This window comes from Leptonotus elevatus, chromosome 15, assembly GCF_054856555.1.
Source record: "Leptonotus elevatus isolate MCC_2025b chromosome 15, RoL_Lele_1.0, whole genome shotgun sequence".
In the NCBI taxonomy this organism is placed as follows: Eukaryota; Metazoa; Chordata; class Actinopteri; order Syngnathiformes; family Syngnathidae; genus Leptonotus; species Leptonotus elevatus.
The window spans coordinates 16,709,419-16,730,623 of NC_141253.1; the positions used below are offsets into that span (position 1 = coordinate 16,709,419).

Below are 21,205 nucleotides of genomic sequence, written 5' to 3' on the forward strand. Positions count from 1 at the left end.
AAGCGAGAATAAATATATATAAATAAATAATTACTACATATAAATATATATGATGAAAACTCTAAACGACTCAAAGAATAACTAATCTATTTTTAGTCTATGATTTTACAGTTCACAAAACTTTAAATGCTTATGTTATCACCTTAATCAGATGAAGTATTTTTAATTTAGTTTATACAGTGATAGGCTTTTTCAAACTGTATGATGGGGATCGTTACAACAAACTGTTGAAGATTTTCCAACACTCTGTCAGGTAAGTTACCCAAAAATCTAAACAAAACAAAACAAAAAACAACAACAACAAAACAAACAAAAACAAAAAACATACACATATCAATACAATAAAGAGACACGGTGGCCACAAGACGGCCACATATTGGCAACTACCAATCAGAGGGATGCTGTTTTCCTACCAAATGAATGAATGACAACAGCGACCCAATCAGAGCAGAGGTTATTTACATATTGAATATTAATGAAAAGTGTCTTCAACTGTCTTATAGCTCAGGTATTTAAGACCAACTAAAAATATCTTAAAGACAGCATTGTGGGCATTTCCAACCCAAATTATCTTTAAATCCCGATAAAAAGGACTTCAAATAATATTATTTGGTTAAATTGTGGCATGATACTTTTAATTAATATGTATTAACAGTATATTTACATTGATATTGTCACTGTTTTGTAACTACATCCACTCATCTGACTTCAACCTTGAAATGGAAAAAAAACACACACGAAAAAACTGACTTCCTTTTGATTTGCTTTTTTATCCACCCATAGGAACGATATACTAATGCGACAGATGCCAGATTAGACAAATTGTGTAATTACCGTTGTAATGGTTAAGTCTCCCTGAGAGTTTAGGCCAAACACAAAGTGTGTTTTTCAACAAAAAGTGCCGTGGGAAACTGTCGCTACAGCCCGTAATAAGAACAATCTTTCAGATCTGCCCGGAAATCAAAATAGATGTTTGTCAAAACATGCGCATGAAACTATGTTAATAGCTGGTGTGTGTGGGTGTGGGCGTAGGAGAGGCTTTTCCAGCATGTGATACGTGTGTGTTATTTTAACAACATATTTTAAAATTGTGGTAGATTAAGATTCACATTTAGGACTCCTCCTCCGAGACATCCCCCAAAATTAAAAGACCACTGTGATAATTTCTTTACTCAAATTGCAGTGCATTCACAAGCCAAATAAAGAATCCAATTTGTCATATTCAGTCATGTCAATTATGTTTTCACAGCAAGTTTGAACTAAAGTATTGCTTCCATTTGTTATTTTTATGAAACAAAACCTTGGCTCGGGAGACACAGTTGCACAGCTGTACAGAGGCAAGAGTCAGCTGATAAAAGGGAATTGTTTGTGTTGTTTTGATGACGTGTGCGTGTTTAGAGCCATTACGTGATGAGCTTACTCTCTGAAAATGCGATGAGTCAATAAAGAAACATCAACTGGGAATAAAAGAAAAGAAAGGAGTTGGAAGAGGGGAAAGGAGGAGAGGCTAATGCTGCGGTCAGACCGAGCGCGAGCTGGTCGTTTCTGGCAGCCCGTTTCCATATATAGTGAATGCAAATTGAGTGCCCGGTGATGGGTTTGAAGTGCAAATTTTGCTCCTTTACCCATTTCACTGTGCTTTGCTGATTTTGAGCTTTTACCAGCGGCGCATTGCCGACAGTCAACTATGTCACATGCAGGTGCAGCACAAGCAGACACATAGCCAAATAAAGTTAAACACACAAACACAAATAGCTTGGTGAAACAAAAGCAATGTGGGACAATATTAATACTACACAGCCAGGTTCCATTGCCGGCCGGGGCCGAGCCAAAAAGGAACAAATTTGGGGAATGTGGAGCAAGATTGACTCGAGATGTTCAAACTTTTTTTTCTGTCAGGGGAGAAGGAGGAGCTTCTCCTTTTCTCCGCTTGAAGCTCCACTGATGTAGATCGATGTTTTTCTTTTCATTTTTTCCAGACCTGATACCAATACTGATTATTAGTAGCCAAGATGGCTGATAACCGATACGGTATTTGTAGCCAATATTTATTTACATTAAAAGGGATAATATTGGCGTCAACATTTTGAATTATACAAACTTTAACAGTTAACTTTTTCAAAAAGCATACGTTGATTAAACAGCTTTTGGCATTAGCAATTTGTTTTTTTTTTTGTGCTTTTTTTTTAATAGACTTACTGTATTTGTTTTAAAATTCAAACAAAAATAGCAAGAAGCACCCAGGCACGTCTTTAGTTAAATGAATACTTCAACAAATAAACTCCATCAGGTTTTCAAAAATTTCTATTTGACTGAAATTTTCATCTTTCACTTTGTTTTTAGTTCAAACAAAATCAAAGAGTGTAGGAAGTTCCTGGTATTTTGACTGATGCATAGGCATAATAATAAAATTCCATTTTAAATCGATCTCTTAAAGGCCAATGCTGATATGAAAAGGCAGATGTCAATGTGCTTCAAAATGCCAAATATCAGCACTGATAATCTGTCTCTCACAAAGCAAGCGAGACACGTGGGGGGACGCAGCATTTCGATTTGGGGCTGAACCTAGCAAAAGAGAGAAAAGGGAGTTAAGTAAAGAATAAAAACTTCAAAGAAAGAAAAAAACAAGCAGAATAAAGAAGAAGAAAAGACAGGAAGAAGATGCGGGAAAATGCCAAGAAACTACAAGCTAGTAATGGAAAGAGGGGGAGAGATGGAGAGGGGAAAGGAAAGGAAATTAAAAGAAAGGGGGGATCCTGTTATCAATGTCTCTCACAAATGAACACCCAGCCTCGTGGGGCTCGGGTTCACTTCCTGTTTTTGGACCAATCAGACATGAGAAACCTCCCCATCCCCACCTAATGTAATCTGATGACGGCCCTGAGCCAAGGGGATTGTGGGAGAACGAATAGAGACATTCTGCTCTTAATCTCAAGAGCAGAAAATCCACAATTTTATCCTGAAGATTGTCGCCAACATGTAAATGGCTTCCTCCTTGCATGTTAGACATGTCATGGGAATTTGTTTTCTACTTTTGCGGTAACCGTACCTGTCCATCTGTTCACCAGTTTACAACGTCTAAATGGCTGCTATGGAAATAGGCTTCTTCCCAGTAAGTACAGGAGTTTCTGATCTCCGTTCCTATGACAGCAATATAACCCAAATGTATAAGTCGAAACACACCGTAGTCTATCACTAACCGATAGTACTAACGCAGAAAACCTAATTGCATCAAACCTGCAGAAAGTTCATCCAAGTTCCTCAAAGCCAACTAAGAATCAACGTCAATGTCTCAAGTCACACTACAGCACCATCGTGAGGCTGAGATGCTCACCACATTCTAACACATAACACACACACACGCACAAACATGCACACGCGCGATGTGACCTCCATATTAGGATGAAACTGGCTGTAGACGAGTGATAGTATTTATAGACTGTTTGTATGGACCAAGAGTACACACAGGAGAGAGAACGAGAGGAGAGAAGGGTGACTGGTTTAACAAACAGTGGTAAGCCAGGACACGGTTGTTGATTAGATGCAGAACGCTGACCCCATTCACAGCATACCTTGCAATCCACACTGGTTATAACTTTTATTGCATTTTTTGCATGATGGAATACTGTATTCATTTTCTTCTCAGGCCACTTTATGTTCACAAATTCATTTGTTAAACAAGTACTGCAATTGTTTCTCATTTAGTGTCAACCAGAAGGCACTTTAGGACTCAGTGTCTTGCCCAAGGACACTTTGAGACAGGAGAGACGGAGCTTTGGTCACCTGGTGACCTGCTCTAGCAAATGAGTCACAACTCACGACCGCCGTGGTTTCCCTTGAACATAGCATATGGTGGTGAAAATCATATGTACTGTATTTCTGAATTTGATTGTTCTTAACAAGGTTATTTTAGTTAACGAAAACTAATGAAATAACTAAAACTAAAATTCAAATAAAATAAAAACAAAAATGCTTTTAAAAAAAAGGAAAACTAACAAACCACATTTTACGTTTACAAAACTAACTAAAATTAACTTGAATTATAACGAAAATGTCCTTTATTTTAGTCTGGTAATTAATTTAATACATGTACTTGGGGTTGATTTTAAATGTGATTTTAAATATTTAATAAAAAGTATTAACTATTGTTCAATGGTAAGAAAGGATTTGGTGGTAATACAATGCTTGAAAAAAGCGAAGAAAAATGTGAATTTTGGTACAGATTCTATCAAAGAAAAAACAAAACCATTTAGCAAGAAACATGAAGTATACACATTTTATTAGCTTTAGTGGGACACAATATATTATGTGGCGGGCCCGACATGCACAGTTTGACACCCGTGCTTAAAGTGTAAAAAATACCAATTTCAGCTGTTCGATTGGACAACCTTGTGATCTTAAAACAAATCTTTTCAATATGTGATTCTAAGCACTAAGACTACTTTTTCAATCAAGATCATTTGACTTCTCACATACGCAATGTAAAAATACTCCAGCAGGACAAAGTCGCTGAAGAAGAAACAGGGAACATTGTTAGGAGATCACCATGGAAATATCGGCTATTAGAACCCTGAACCACAAAACACACAACTGGAGTTAATAAATCCTCTGACACTTGTGCATATACAAAGGAAGCGTAGCCAGGACAAGGGGTCATGACCTGTTGAACTTGCACTAGTATACTGATTTGTTTATGTCCTGTTTAACCGACTACACCCATACCACAAACACAAATGAGTGGATTCCTGCAGAAAGGAACTACCAGATGCTTCACTTGACAGCTGATCACACACTTGGTGTCGTTTATATGCTGTGATCGACTTTTAGAGTCATGTACCTGTTCTTGATGCGTAGCTGGACTCCTGTTGAGCATGGTCTACTGCGGTGGGTAGTTTTTTGTTGTTGTTGATGCGGTGGCGGTGATGTGGAAGGAAGCGGAGGAGGTGATGGAGCACAGAAAGAAGGATATGAGGGAGGCGAAGAGCCAAATTCCTCAATGTATCCGGGATCAAACTCCCTGAGGGTGGAAAAGGAAAATTGTTGTTATTCGCTGCTTTTGTTTGTTGTTGTTTTTTTACAATGGTATCTGCTTCCATTAGCAAGGAAATACAAGTGGAAATAACATATTTTGTACATGCTTTAAGATCACAATCACATCCTTTATATCATTTTGTATTGTCAAGTGCCATTTATTCATTTAAGGTGTTTTGTTAACAAACAATAACAAGACCATTTGTCTTATTAATCTCACTCCTTATTCACTGTGCGACAGACAAAACAAACCCACTTATTGTGTTAACATCCTTCTGCACCGGGCATGATGTCTTGTTTTGTTCCCTTTCTTTTTTCTTTTTTTTTTGTCATCAGTTGAAGGACCCAGACACTCATGTACGGTAAATCAATTTCTCATACAGTATCACACACTCAGCCACTAATTGTCAACTAGTGCGGCGATTATACTCTAAAAACTGTTGGGTCAAAAGTAACCCAATTGTGGATAAAAAATTAACCGATCCACTTTATGGATCAATTTGACCCAACTTTCTGGGTTGTTTTATACAAAATGACCCTATTGTCCATTCATTTACTTGGTTTGACTTATTTGACAGCAGGTCCATACTGAATGACCATGGGTAAAATGGTAATCTTTCTACTGTTTACTTTATATCCATTGTGAGAGATAAGATGCAAGTATATTTACACTCCAGTAAAACCTTGTCTTCATAAACTGCTGATTTAAAGACAGATAAGCCTGGCTCATTGCTTTTTTGGTGTCTTGTTATAGACTTTCACCCAGAAAATAATCCAAGCAATTCTGTTGGATCCTAGCAACATTATTATCTTAGCTGCAAAGTTTTACAATGACAAGTACATTATGTAAAATATTGCCCTTGGGGGGAGAAAAAGAAATAGAAAGCAGCAACATTACGAGGATTGTAGCTTATCAAAATGTTGGTTCTGCTTCCAATTTAAACTAAATGATATATTGTGACACAATTATCAGTTATTTTGTGAAATAATTTATGTACAAAACATTATCTTATTGTTCGAATATCAGATTTATTTAGTTCTGTTCAGTTGAATTGCTATTGAGTAGTTATAAAATAAACATTATTGTTATGTGACAACAACGATATCTGTCATTAATTCCAAAGTCAGAGAATTTGTGTTCCTCCATCCATAGAGGGCTTTGAATCAACAATTCTTTAAAATGGAAATAAATAATGAACAAAAAGGAGGTGCACGGGAGAAGAGCCTCAACATGAAACCTGTTCAACTGGTGTCAGGAATGTGGAACACCCTGAAATCCTCAACAGGAGGCACCATGTTGTCACATTCCACTCACCATCATGCACAGACACTCATGCACGCACATCCAGAGGTTAAAAGCAGCGTACAGCAGTGCTGTCCACTTTTAGTTCGTCAAAATGCTCATGAAAGGCCAAGCAATCGTTACAACAGGAAAATCAGGTCCATTTTAAGAATGTCCTCTTAATGTGTTGTGGAAAATGTTTTGTGATTTATTAATGTGGAACATGTTTTTGCCATAATGTCTGCCCTGCGAGAGCATTTGGCAAGCCTTTTCCAATAAGAATGCCAGAAAATTGTGAAATTGAGCAAGGCTGCAAGAGAAATGGCACAGGAAGGCAAGCTGTGAAATTGCTGTGAGCAATAGTTTAATAAATAAATAAAAAACACCTGTGCACATGTGAACAGTACGTGGCTATTGCTATTTTTAAATTAGAATAGGGCAAGAGTTAACTTTTTTTTAAAAAGTTAAACATTAAATACTTAACAACAAGAGAAAAATAAGGCATGAATGAAAAATAAATTCCAGATTATATACAGAACTATTCATGATTTACCAATTAATGGACTATTAATAACTAATGTCCCTAATCAGTTCACCAAGCCTCATATACACAAAGACTGGTGGCAGTTGTGTGCCAAGGCAACAGGTGAGAAAATGGACAACCAAATTCTGTCAAGCGAAGAGACACACATCAGATCAGATCTCAGATCAGTGCCATACAGTATAATAATTTGCATCTGCCAAAACAACATAAATAAAACATTTTAAAAAAAAACACCTTATGCAATCTAAACTACACAAAAGCAGAGACCATTAAGTGCTAAATATGGTATGATTTCTGTTCTATGTACAGCACTCTATATACAGCAATGCTTGTTTTAAAGTGCTTTATAATATATAAAGTTGAGTTGAGTTGAGTTGAGTCACTATGTGTTGGTCATAACAAACAGCAACATGCAGAGCAAGGCTAACAACAATATGAAACATTCATAAAAAAAAAAGTGTATTCTTTATCATTGATCATCCATGCACTTAATAGTGTTGTTAAATGCTCTATAGCATGCCAATCTTAGGTTAGTCTAGGATTTCCCTTACCAAAAAGTAGTATACTTTAAGTACTTAATATAGAGTATATTTAGATATACTTTAAGTTTGCTTTCAATTATGCTTATTCTTGTACTAAAAGTAAACTTTAAGTAAACTCCTTGGGACTAAATTGGCCAAATTTAGTACACTATAAGTATACTTAAGTATATCATAAAGTATATTAATAAGTATACTTAACAGTGGTGGGTTGAGTAGCCAAAAATTGTATTCAAGTAAGAGTAGCATTACTTCAAAATAATATTACTCAAGTACAAGTAAAAAAAAAAAAAGTATTTGGTGAAAAGAATACTCAAGTACTGGGGGTTTCGGGGGTTTAAACGACTCTCACATTGAAGAGCGGTTCAAAAGACTTGATACGTTCACACTAGGGATGTTAGAAAAAATCGATTCGGCAATATATCACAATTCTCGAATCGATTCGATATGCGGCCGAATCGATTTTTAAACATGCATTTTTTTATGGGAATATTCAACAAAATGTCTTACTTAGGGTTAAGATTCACACATTAAGCATGGAAGAATGTTATATTAATGGAACATTAAGCCTTAATATTTTATTTCAGTGCTGTTCTAACATGAAACAGACTGCAACCTGTTTGTTAAATGCAGTGGCTCAGTTATAAGCCTGAATTTTCAGATAAACAAATACATTTTCATACAAATCTTACAGTGTACATGTAGAAGTTTACTGATTAGTATTTTCAAAATTTTAGTTTAAAAAAATCGCAATAATAAATTTATAGATTTGCATCGGGATTAATCGGTATCGAATCGAATCGTGACCTATGAATTGTGATACGAATCGAATCGCCAGGTACTAGGCAATTCACACCCCTAGTTCACACAGTCAGTTAAGTGAGTACTTACGTGAAAATACGTTAAATCTAATGTATGAATGGGGCGGCGGGTAACGACTCTAGTGAGCCCAATGTAGCGGAATAAAAGTAGCGCTTCTTACTCAAGTAAAAGTAAAAAGTATTTTGTCGTAAAACTACTCTTAGAAGTACATTTGTTCCAAATACTTACTCAAGTAAAAGTGTCTACCCACCTCTGACACTTAAGCATACTTTCAAGTATACTTTAAGTACACTATTAGGTATACTTAAAGTATACTTATGTCCGCAGTAAGCAAACCCAATGGTGAATTGACAGGGACCGAACCAGGGGACTTAGGTATCAAAGGTAACAACCATAATCACTAGGCTTTCCAGCCACTTGGTGCTTTGGGCTTTAAAATTCATTTTGGTGGGTAGTCATAAATATTTACTAGCCAATTTGGCTGGTAATGCAATGCTGCTTCCAGTGGACTGGTTCCACACGAGTTGGCTTTGGTCGGCCCTCGAAGTTGGCGTTTCAATGTGGCAAGAGCGCATCCGCCGTTCTTCGCCAAAGTCATAAAAATACAGCATATACAATAAATATAATAATGTTTTACAACTACGCTGAACTATATTTACAATTTATTATGTACTTGTGGATGGATTTTTAATGATTGTGGTAAAAAAAAAAAATTGCGAGTGCACACCACTCGCCTGATCATGTGTTCTGAGGTGGCCAGTTTAATGAATGAGGCTGAGCTTTCCATTCAGCTGAATGAGCGCTGGGTGTGGGAATAAGTAAATTAACTTTATAATATGTTTCAGAATCAGTGTATTTAATACGACACTGCCATATAGACATACTGTTGTTACTTTATGTTTAGAGGCTTCAAAAAGAAAAAAGAAAACTGAGAAAATTAGTGTTTGGCTAGTAAAAAATATATAATTTAGAGCCCTGCTTACAAGTAGACTTAACATTTACTTGAAAAGTAAGTACAAGAAAAGTAAACTAGAAGTATACTTTCCTAATTTTTAGTATACTTCAGGTATACTTAAATATACTTTTTGGGGGTAAGGGTTAGCATGGCTTTTCTGGCTTTTCTCATCATCCCTTCGTGACTATGACACTTTTTAGAAATGTAGCTTATTCGCCGGCACACAGGCGGTGATTATTGACGAAGCAGTGAGTCTGAGTGACATTGCACTGTTTTTAGGCGCTAATAGTAGCCAGCCGAAGCTGTTGCTGGAGAGCTGCTTCTGCCTAAACAGCACAGAGCTTTCCTTGACCTCCGGCCACCCGGGCAAGGTGGTGATGTGAGCGAAATGAAACTTTTCAGGCCTGTCTCGGTGGTTCTTCTTCTTTTATTTTATTTTGACAGTTGTCAAGGCATTTGATTCTCATATGGTAAAATGTATTACAAAATGTGAAACAGCTTATTTCAAGCCTTACTCTAAAACTGTAAAACTTTGCTGTAAATTCTGACAGTAATGTATAGTTTTATACTAAAACACTAAAACACGATGCATTCTGGGAAACATTGTGGGGAGCTTACTGTTTTTCATTAAATACAGTAACAAATATATATTTTTCTTTGTTTAACTATTTACTATTAATATTTACCATTTATTATTTAGATTTTTAGATGAATCAAATTCAACATAGTGACTGTATTTCCAGCTTCATTCATTGATGTTTTGGATACACGTCACTCGTCAAAAGTGCTGAAAACAACAATGTCACGCCCTCAGAGGGAATGGGAATTAGAATTTTTCCCACAATGCATTTTTTGTGTGCGCAATTTTAGTGAGTACTATTGTGTTAGGAATCAAGCTTTAGTTTTACAATACAGACTGAGATGGGCTGTTGTGTTGTTTATTAAGTGGTGTTAATTCTGGGTCACGGCTGCATTTTGCTGGCAGTGAGTTGCAGGGACTTTTTCATCTCTTCCTCTTTCTATATTTCAGTTGTTATCTGCATTTCGGAGCAAGCATGGTCTACAAAGTAACTTAAAGTGCTATTGGAGGAGTGACTGTAGTCAGATTACTTAAATGGAAAAAGTAAAGCATTGCCATTATGATAACTGTTAACTATGGTGATACTGTACAGTATACCATAAATCAAACAGCATTCTGGTTATTAATTTATTGATTAAAATTGTATTTACTTGTATACTTACTTACAATGTTTGTTTTGTTGTTCTTGTTTTACTTATCTTTACTGCATGACTGATTTCTGTTCCCTGTACAGCGAGTGATAAAATTAGGGGGAAAACTGTCAAATGCTCAGAAGTAGCTTACAAAAAAAAGCTAAATGTAAATGTGGAGCAGTATAACTCAGCGGTAGAGTCATTGTCTCCGAACCCGACATGTTGTTGATGCTGGTAAACTGAGGAAACAATTTAAAAGCGCTTTGAGTGCCTTATGTAGAAAGTGAAAGTCCATAAAATAATAGTGAAATGTGTGGCAACTCTGCTGACAGTATTTTTATTGAAAAAAATATATTAAAATACCGCAATATACTGTAATTAGGTGAATAACAGTAATCTACTGTTAAGTGAATAACAGCTAACCTTGCTCTGTAAGGTAAATTCTCGCAGTATTTCACAAAGTAGCTCACAAACTCCTGAGAATACCTCTTGTACCGAGCCCGCTGATTTTCATCAATCCGTACACTTTTTGTACGGATCAATCACAAAGCGGTATTGTTTGGGGGTGGGATATGCAGCTGTGACGAAACCAGGAAGCGGCGACCACGGGGAAACCAAACAAACCTAAATTAGACGAATGGACGCTGCAATTAATTCTGTTCTTGCAGAATTACTCATTTCCTTGTTTAATGTTGAAAAGCGTCCTACGACAAGAACAGGAAGATGACATTTTCTTCCATTGCCGTGATTGGTCAAAACAAAGGTGCACAAGATGCCGCATTGACCAATCAGCTCGAAGTATTGTACAGAATTTCCCGCCTTTCCCGAGCAAATCAACGTGGAGCAGTTCCAGATTGATAATGTGGAGAACTCCCTTGAGTGAATCACAATTATCAATCTGGCTATTGCCAGGTTAGATAACAGCTGGGAAATGTAAAAGAACAGTAACAAGCTGGCATCCCAGCTGCCAGTATTCTACTCCAAAGAATGAAAATACAGCAACATACTGTAATTCAGTGAAATCAGTTATTACAGTAATTTACTGTCAACTTAATAACAGTTCTTGGGTTGTAAAGTAAGAGTATCAAGACGGCAACCCAGCTGTTATTTTACCCTACAAAGTTTTGCAGTGTAAGCCTTACTTATTTGTAGGGATGTTCGGTAATAGTGTTTATTTTATCCGCCATTTTTAAATTTAGTCTCAGTTTTAGTCCAGTTTCAATCATTCTTGTTAGCTTTTAACATAATCAGTCAACCTCATCCCGTTTTTATTTAGTCCTTTTTTAGTCGACTATAAATCGAGCATTTTATTCTTTATTTTAGTCCAAGAAAACATTATTTTATTTGTCCAGTTTTAGTCAACAACAACTGTCAAAGTTCTAGTCTAATTTTCATCAGGACAATCATTTTACCCGTGTATATATTTTTTGCCAGCAGATATTGTTGAATACTTCAGATCTAAAACTATTTCACATAAAATTGTCTCTCATCTTTTTCATGAAAAAACACTTCACACACAATTACAGTACGGTATATCAACAAGTGGCTACTAATGGCTCCATGCTACAAGCTAGTAAATTAGCCAGGATTAGTTAGCGGTCGGATTAACAATATTGTTGGAACATTGCAGAAGTTGGATTAATGTTACGTTATTTTATAAATGTAATGTCCTTTTTTTTTTTAACCTTTCACCCTGAATCCACCTCATGTCTGTCCCATGTGTTTGTGCATGTCGCACTCGCTAGCTGCAGATTTGAAAGGGGGGTGGGGTCACTGTGTGTCACATGACAGCGTCACAGTGACAGATTAGCAGAGACAAGATTTTACAAAATCATATCATTTTCGTCTTGTTTTTGTTCATGAACTAAAATGTCCAGAGATTTTAGTCCAGTTTTTAAGTACATTTTCGTCTCGCCTTCATTAGTCGATGAAAATGCATCCTGATTTAGTCCCAGTTATTGTTTATTAATGAGGGTTTTAGTCTAATCTAGTCTAGTTTTAGTGCTGTGAAAAATGTGTGTTGACAAAATTATTTTTGTTTAGTTTTCATTGACAAAATTAACACTATTCGGTACCACTTTCTTTCCAGACCGATACCAATGCCGATACTCAACTATTGAGTAGTCACAAATAATGATACCGAATACCGATACCACTACTACATAACCCCCCCCAATGAAAAAACAACAACTATATATTTCAATTTCCAATATAGTATTTTTCCTTAAAAAGGGTAATTAATGGCAATTTTCTATTCTTTTAATTACTAATTTCTAGTTCCTGATCAGAAAGGCCACCGTCATGAGTACTGATACCTTAAAATAAGACTGGTATCGACACAGGTACTGATACCTGGTATCGGTACTCACCCACTCGCCCATCCCTACTGTTGTGACTGTCCAGTGTTATTCACGTGGATTTGATCTGTGACATCTCTGCTGGTGGGGGCTAAGACCGGACATGCAATGTTCCAGCAGTCCGGGCATTTGGATTACCCAACACACTGGACAACGGGAAGTTGAATGAGCACAGTTAGGATGTCAGACAAGACAGGAATGTCTCTTAGTGACACTTCTAAAAATGAATGAATTCAAATAAATGTCTTTAAGTGACAACACATTATTGGGGAGCAATGTCACTTTTCCATTTTATATTCACAAACATATCAAGAACCACAAAGGACGACAATTGCGGTAAATCTACCCCCCCAAAAATTGTGTAATTGTTTTGTTTTTTTGTCACACAGTAAAAAGAAAGTTGTCTCTGAACCTAATTAGAGGTTTAACAGAACAGTCCAACAGAAAAGCTCCCTCTGTGAACTGCCTGTCTCCAGAATCTTATTAAAGAACCCCCACGGATACACACCCGTGCAGAGTGGTTGTCCTGGAAACGGTTTTGTTGCAGTTGTCCCTGGACTGACTTCTTCCTGTTCGTTTTTGGACCAGAGAAAGTCAAACATTCATTCAGCTTGATTACGACAAGCTGGCACAAAGGAAGGGAGTCAGCGAAAATGATTGAATGCAAGAAGACAAAGAGACTGTCTGAGTGAGGACACAGCTTGGACTTCAAACCTCCAGAAATCAAAGTATCTATTCACCATTTGTTCGTATTTGAATATGGAGTACTCTCATTAAAAAAAAATACAGTTTAACCTGTACAGAATGTCAAAGGGGTTTACTCTGACTTGCTATAATTAAACAGTATCACTAGTAATTAAAATTCAAAAATAAGGATTTATTTGAAATCCAAATAACTAACATTACAGCCAAAGCAAGAGTTCAGAGTAGTTCAAGCATTTATATTACTTTATTTGTTTTGAACTAATGTAGAACTGCAGATCATTAACTTCATTTATGTTAGTAAACAAGGACTTTCATCTAAATTATTTGATCAAATCTACAGTTAAAAAAAAGTTTTAAAACACACCTCAAATCCAATTAAAGCTGATCAAAGCTGAGGTTAGATTAATGACTTAAAATCCTTTAAAGTTTTGAATTTTGACCCAAACCATAAAATTTATTTTAGTAAACAAGTTCCATAATGTCATGTTTGGATAGTGGAAGAATTTGCACTGACCCCTCTTCTCAAGCCCATCAAATAACTTTGGGATGAGCTACAACAAAGCTTGTGAGGCAAGCCCTCACAAATCTCAGACACACAAAACTGTGAATGTTAAAATCAACCATCCCAACACAACATGAACTAAATAGAAGCAGTTTTTGGAATAGCAAATGCAAATGTAAGCATTGTTGTTTTCGAGCATGAGTGGATCAACTCAAACTCCCACTGTGACACACTCCAAGACAATGCCAAAACACACACAAACTCTACTAACATGGTGCACATGTAATGGAAACTGTATGTCAGGCAAAGGCTTGCCGAGTTCATTGTTGGGGGTGCTCAAGCACCCTTAAATCTAATTCAAATTTCTTAATTCTAAATCAACATTTGAGAGATCTTTAGATTTTAGTACTTGTTTCAGAGCCACATTTTTTCTGCTTTTGTATTTATTTATTTTTGCTGATTAATTTATTTATTTTTGCTGATTTTGAATATCTTTCCCACATAAGAACAACATGGATTTTTATGGGGAGGTTATCTCATGTTTTTGTTTGCTATAGTGGACGCCAGGATAATATGGCTGTAACGTGTTGTAAACTTACCAACATTTTTAAAAAGGGACATCATGCAAATCAACTTGCAATTGTGATTGGTTAGCTAGGATCCAATCATGAACCAGAAGTGTTGACATTATTGGAATTATGCATTTTATTGGTTTATGCCAGGTCTACTGCAATCATCGATGGGCCCGAAAGGGTTTTAACACTACAATACAGTAGCTCTCCTCTTTTTCCTAAAAAATAGCTTGATGTACAGTACTGTGTGACACATCACAACAATAAGTCTATTGCAGCTAGAATATGTTGGAACCATCCAATTTATTTTAGCTACAGAAAACTATTATATGATCACTTAAATTTTGACTTCAGTGATGTTTACATTTTTTTTCGCAGAAAGAATGTTGACATAATTAAATGGTCTTCCCTAAGCATTAAACAATTGTATTGGTCTATTTTAATGTGCTTAAGTCAACATCATTTATATTGGTTAATGTTTTTTTCATCTACACTAGTGTAAAAAGAGAATAGTTGACCAACTTAATTTAATTGCCTCAATTGGTACCACACACTTGAATTAAGTTAATCCAAAGTTAATATACAGTAGTTCACTGAACTCATAATTAATTAAACCCAGCCACTTAATTCAATTGTGTGTTACCAATTGAAACAATTCAATTAAGTTGGTAACAATTCTCTTTTTTACAGTGTATAGAAAAATATGCTCACTTTATATTTTGACCTTACTGATGTCTACATTTATCTACTGTATCTCTTATTGTGCTGGTCCTCACTGAAAATGAAAAAAATGATTTCAATGAAATGAAAATCACAAAAAGATTGTTGGCATAAATAAATGGTTTTCTTAAACCCTTAACAATTGCATTGGCCTATTTTAATGTTAGGGTTAGATCAACATAATTTATTGTGGTTAATGGTACTAAATTACTTGGATTGGGTCCAACTTAATTTATTTGGGTTCAATAAACTTAATTTATCCAGGGTAATGCAGTTTTTTTAAATACAGGTTTGGTCTATTAAAACTAACCCAGGTAAAATTCACACTTACATACACAATTTAGAGTCAAGAACTCTAGAGCATTTTTGGAATGCACTCGGAAAAGCATATTGGCTGCCTGTGTCATTTACTTAGATTTATCATGTAATTGGTGATCAATAACTGATTATTGAAATGATTAAGTCGTGTAAAATTTGCATGAAACCTGTTTAATTTCTTATTAGACTCATTCAAGCTGAAAAAACCGCAAGGCAATCATGTTTCTATAACGAAATGTCATCGCAACTGTGGTTTGTATTATTGGCTGTGTTGCTTGTGGGATAGTGCATAAGTAGTTTGCACATCTGCCTCACAGTTCTGAGGTCATAGATTCAAATTCAGGCTCTGGCCTTTCTCTGTAGTGATAGCATGTTCTCCCTGTGCCTTTGTGGGTACTCTGGAGCTTGAGCATATCCGCAGCAGACTTTGGGAAAGTATTTTCTCCTCTATATGATGTTATGCAGCAGAACAATAATGATAATAATGATATAGGAGTGCTACTAAGTCATTGAACGAGATACAGTTGATTACATTTCACACAGTCAACAAAATTGTTAATAATCATCCAATACGTACTCCGACCCAAACATCGCAGTACTTATACACGTTTGGCTATTAGCTATAATTACACAGGTAAAGATTACGATGATGAACTTGGTCAAACCTGCTTAACCTCCTCACATTCCAGTGACTTAATTTTTGTTTTCATATGAACAAACATCCTCACAAATAGAGCTTGTGCTATTTCTAATATTTTTGGTTTAGTAAAGTGCTAAAATATATGCCCATAGACTGCATGTTGTTATTACATAGGCAGCTACATCGTTATGGCAAACAACAAGCAGATGCCACATATGAAGTTTCTTTCCTTTCTTTTATCTAAAGGGAAAACAAAAGTCAAGTGCAATATAACACCAGTTCAGTGCAGACTGCTTCTAAGGGGGGTATTAAATGACAAAACATCTGCAGAATGCGGAGCAAGGAGCAATACAGGTGACACACACGCTCAAACACACGCAGACTTCGCAAAGACTGACTGATACTTCCAGACAAATTGACAAATCATCGAACACAAACATGCTCAAGAGACCAAGGAAAGTCTTATCTCGCACAAACAGCTATCAAGTGTCGGGTAAAGTTTAATAGAAGGTTCTTGCTACACATTAGCCTCATTTCTCACTTTAGTAAGGTGTAGCGTAATACACTTCATTTTCACACATAAATGTCCCATAGCACAAGAAACATGTTGAATTTGATTAAGGCTGCTATGCAAAAGCAAAACTAAATTAACTTGTTTAATCAAATACATATAAACTATGGATTACACCTGTATAAGACCATTAGCAGTTAGCAGCATACAGTCGATTTTACTTTTACTTAAGTTTCCATTGTTTGAGTCAAATCTAAGTTTGTGTATGAGAATACATACAGCACGCCAAAGACCAAAATAGCACACTTACAACGCTGATGTGAAGATCCTCGGAAAATATGATGCTTTGTTTTAAAGAAGGTGCTAACGGCATACTTGCAGGTGTATGCCTGTCTCTCCCACTCTGGCTTTTCACTTTGCTCTCGGTTTTTTTAACCTACCAGGTTTCACTGGAATGCACCAATCAGAAAGGGAGTGTGGCAGGAATGGAGGAGAGACAGGGAGTTGGACAGACAGGTATGGCAAGTGACATAGCATTTAACAGGTGCGCTCTAAGTTACACGCCTTTTGTCTGGAGATAGAGGATGAAGGATTTACTCAAACACCCACGTTGCATTTAAACCACCTGTCAAAATAATGCAGCATGTGTACACACATACGGTACACATGTGCATGCGCTAAGCGCATTATAGTTAACGAAAATTAACAAAATTGGGGGGGATTCTTAGCAAAATAAAAGATACATTATATGTGTTTATAACTTACTAAAATTATTATTTTTTTAAATTAGTTAATTAATTTCATACGTGAACTTTCTGGGTTTATTTAAAGTGTATTAATTTTGGTATTACTGTACGGCCAAACAGAATAAAGAAAGCCAACATTTGTTTGAGAATCATAGTTTCATTTATGTTTTTATACAATACTTTTACTTTTGTTTACAAATACTTATGTATTTACTTTTATTTAATTATCTCACTCTCTTAAAACTTCTGGGTCAAAAATAATCAAATTTGGTCAAAAATTGGACCGACCTGTTACTTGGGTTAATTTGACCTAACTTGGGGGTGAATTTAGGTCAAATTGACCCATTTTTCTTTGTATAAAAACATCAAAACAACCCAAAGTTGGGCCAAATTGATTTGATAAGTATTTGTCGAGTGTACACCGTTAAAACTGCTAAGTCAAAAATAAATCAATTTTGGTCAAAAAAAATTTGACCGACCCGCTACTTTAGGTCAATTTATTGAAGTATTTGTCATGTATACACGCTTAACACTGATGGGTCAAAACGAACCCAATTTAGGTAAAAAAATGTAACCGACCTGCCACTTGGGTCAATTTGACCCAACTTTGGGTTATTTTGCAGTTTTTATACAAAGTAAATTAGGTCAAATTGACCCAAAGTAGCGGGTCGATACAAAACAAAATTGGATAAATTTGACACAACTTTGGATTGTTTTGTTGTTTTGATACAAAACAAAATCACCTCAACCCAAAGTTGGGTCAAATTGACCCAAGTAGCGGGTCGTTCCAATTTCTAGCCAAAAATTTTTTAGGTTAAAAAAATTGGACCGACCCGCTACTTGGGTCAAACTGACCCAAGTAGCAGTTCGGTCCAATTTTTTAACTAAATTGAGTTAATTTTGACCCATCAGTTTTAAGGGTATATACATGACAAATACTTCATATATTAAAAATGAGAAAAACTCATTCTAAAACTAATAAAAACAAAACAAAACAAAACAAAGCATTAAAAAAAAACTAGTAAAACTGACAAACCCACTCTGAAAACTAATTAAAACTAACTGAATTTTAAAATACATTGAAAACTAAATAAAACGAAACTAAACAATAATGTAAAACCCATAACACAATTTAAAACAGTTCCCTGGTTTTGTAATATCGAGCCCGTGACATGAATGATTGTTTGTCAATATGTGCCATGTGATTGTCTGGTGACAACGTCAACGTCCATCTCATCCGTGAATAGAAAATGGCTTTATGGATAATATCAGTCTCAGTTGTAGTAAACAAACAGGTGGAGGGGGGGGGGGGGTCAACATTATCCTCAGGTCAGATCATTTATTTCACATGGGACAGTACAATAATTAGAGTTTTAGTATTAGGGGCTTCCTAGCATCGTCACACAATTTCCTTTCCAAATATCCTATTGATAAAATACAGTGAGTGAACAAGTAAGACAATATAGTCCAAAGGTGAAGGCAGGACAAAGATGAAGCCATAAAGTTTGACCTACTTCACAAGTCTGCTACACAGTACAAAGCGGAAATGCATACCAGAAAGGTCTTGTTCTAATGACAAACATGTTCCCTAAACTACTGCATGTTTGATATGTATATGACCAGTAGTTATTATTTCACAAAAAACTGACTAATCTACAGGAACCCTACAGGAAGTTCATCAGACACACACACTTGAACAGTGATTGTGTGGAGGAAGAGTTCTCGTGAGATTCCTGACACACCTTAACACAATGCCATGTGTGCTACGACATCTGCCGGTCTGTGTGTGTGTGTGATCTTGTTTTTGTTACATAGTGGGGCCAACATTTCCGAATTTCACAGAGTTGTGGGGCCCACCCGTCCATGTGGGGCCATTTTGCTGGGCAAGTTTAGACCTCTTTTTGAGGGTCAAGACTTGGTTAAAGAGTTTAGGTTTGAATTGAGTTATGTAAGGAATAGGGGTAGGCAATCATTTTTGATGGTTGGGGTTAGGGGAAGGGGCTAGGAAATGCATTATGTCAATGAGATGGTTCCCACAAAAATAGTAAAACAGACTTGCCATGTGTGCTACGACATCTGTCGGACTGTGTTTGTGTGTGTCTGTGTGTGTGGGGGTGTGTGCGTGTGTGTGTGTGTGTGTGTGTAAAGTCTGTGTTGAGTCAGTCCTCACACTGGATGTCCACAAAATAAAAGCTGCAGTAGCAACAGAAGCCACACCCCAAGTCCAAACACATACCAGCTATTGTAGCTAGCAGAGTATTAGCATGAATTCTAAAAGATGCTTTATGAAATAACAAGCCTTTAGGAAGGCGCATTGGGATTTTATTAGTCTTTCTTACTACTGAATTCAAAATGTGTCGTGCAATCAGGGTTGGGTAATCCACATCCAGAAAGTAAAAAGCCTGCCACAGATTGGCTTTAGCCACAAGTGTTTCTAATCAACTGGCAGATAAACTCGTCTCCACCTGTTGAGTTTTAGCACCTTTGGCTAAAGCCAAACTGTTTCAGGCCCCGTCCACACGAAAGCCAGTTTCAATGTATCCTCACAAGTCTCTTACCGTTTAAGACGTTCGTCCATAGGACGGCGCGGTTTCGGAGCTTGAAACCGATCACTTTTGAAACCGAGCTCCAGAGTGGAAAGATTTCAAAACGCGCCCCGTACATGTCCGTCTGGACACAGGATACTCCTCCAGCGATGACGTAATGGTCGCAGCTCGATGATGACGCATTGTCGCAGATTACGTATGTGCCAATTCTCGCGTGACTGCGTGCGAACCGTCAGTCTGTCAAAAACAATGCGCCTCCTGCCCCCGCCCGGTTGGGGAGGGCCCCGCTGGTCACTCCTCTTAACTCACTACACTAGGTTTGCACAATACACTTTTATAGACATATAGGGCACATAACACAGTTTGGGGGGTGGGGTAGGGTGGAAACATCGTCTTCACCCTACAACTCCCCTCCAATTTTAATACACCACACAACTTGTGTGTGTGTGTGGGGGGGGGGGGGGGGGCTTGTGGGGGTGCCATCGGTTGGGGGCCGCAGTATAGAGCAGTGCTGCGGTCCCCTGTCCGGCGGGGGTCGACGGCTCCCCTCTTTGGTGGAGATTTTCATGCATGCCAGATCCACCACACCAGCATCTACCGAAACTCAGACACAATCTGTTTCCTCCTCAGATTATTGAATTGGTGGAGGCTGGTGTCTGCGGATCTCACGCGGCTTCGTCTGTCCTTCCTTCCTTTTCTCGGTCTCTCCTTTGGTCTCTTGAGGCCTCCCTGATTTTATGTTTTTTGGATTTGTTGGGGTCTGGATGTTTCTTGGGCTGGGGAGGAGTTCTGGTGGGGGGTGTCTGGTCGGTGCTGGATTTCACCTTCCTTGGTTTTCTTTGGTCCCCTCGGGTCTCCTGGTGTTCGGTTTAGGTGAACGGTATGAGATTTTTTCTAATAGGTTTTCTGGTGAGCTAACAAATACACGCACGCACGCACGCACGCACGCACGCACGCACGCACGCACGCACGCACGCACATACACATACTCACCCACACACACACACACAAAACAAACAAAAAAATATATATATATATAAAAATAAAAAATAAAAATAAAAGAGCAATGATGATGACATTTCCGAATGAACAATACTGAGCTCTTAGAAAAAAAAGGAAAAAAGAAAAAAGAAAAAAAAACAATGGCGGATAGCCGTGTTGTAGTCGTTTTGCGCAGCCTCCTTAGCTTGCTTATGCTTTTGC

At 37.0% G+C, this 21,205-nt stretch overlaps 1 protein-coding gene across 3 annotated transcripts in view; it reads right to left on the bottom strand.

Annotated features, from left to right (window-relative positions):
• The window catches only part of shroom3 (shroom family member 3), a 63,339-nt gene that overhangs the window by 31,265 nt on the left and 10,869 nt on the right, over nucleotides 1-21,205 (bottom strand). For 2 of the 3 annotated variants that reach the window (XM_086096766.1, XM_086096765.1), the window contains exon 3: nucleotides 4,838-5,017. In XM_086096766.1, the coding sequence (XP_085952892.1) occupies nucleotides 4,838-5,017 (180 nt within the window). Of the gene's footprint in view, nucleotides 1-4,837; nucleotides 5,018-17,020; nucleotides 17,107-21,205 lie in introns of those variants that run through there. The other variant, XM_086096768.1, reaches the window with a different exon arrangement.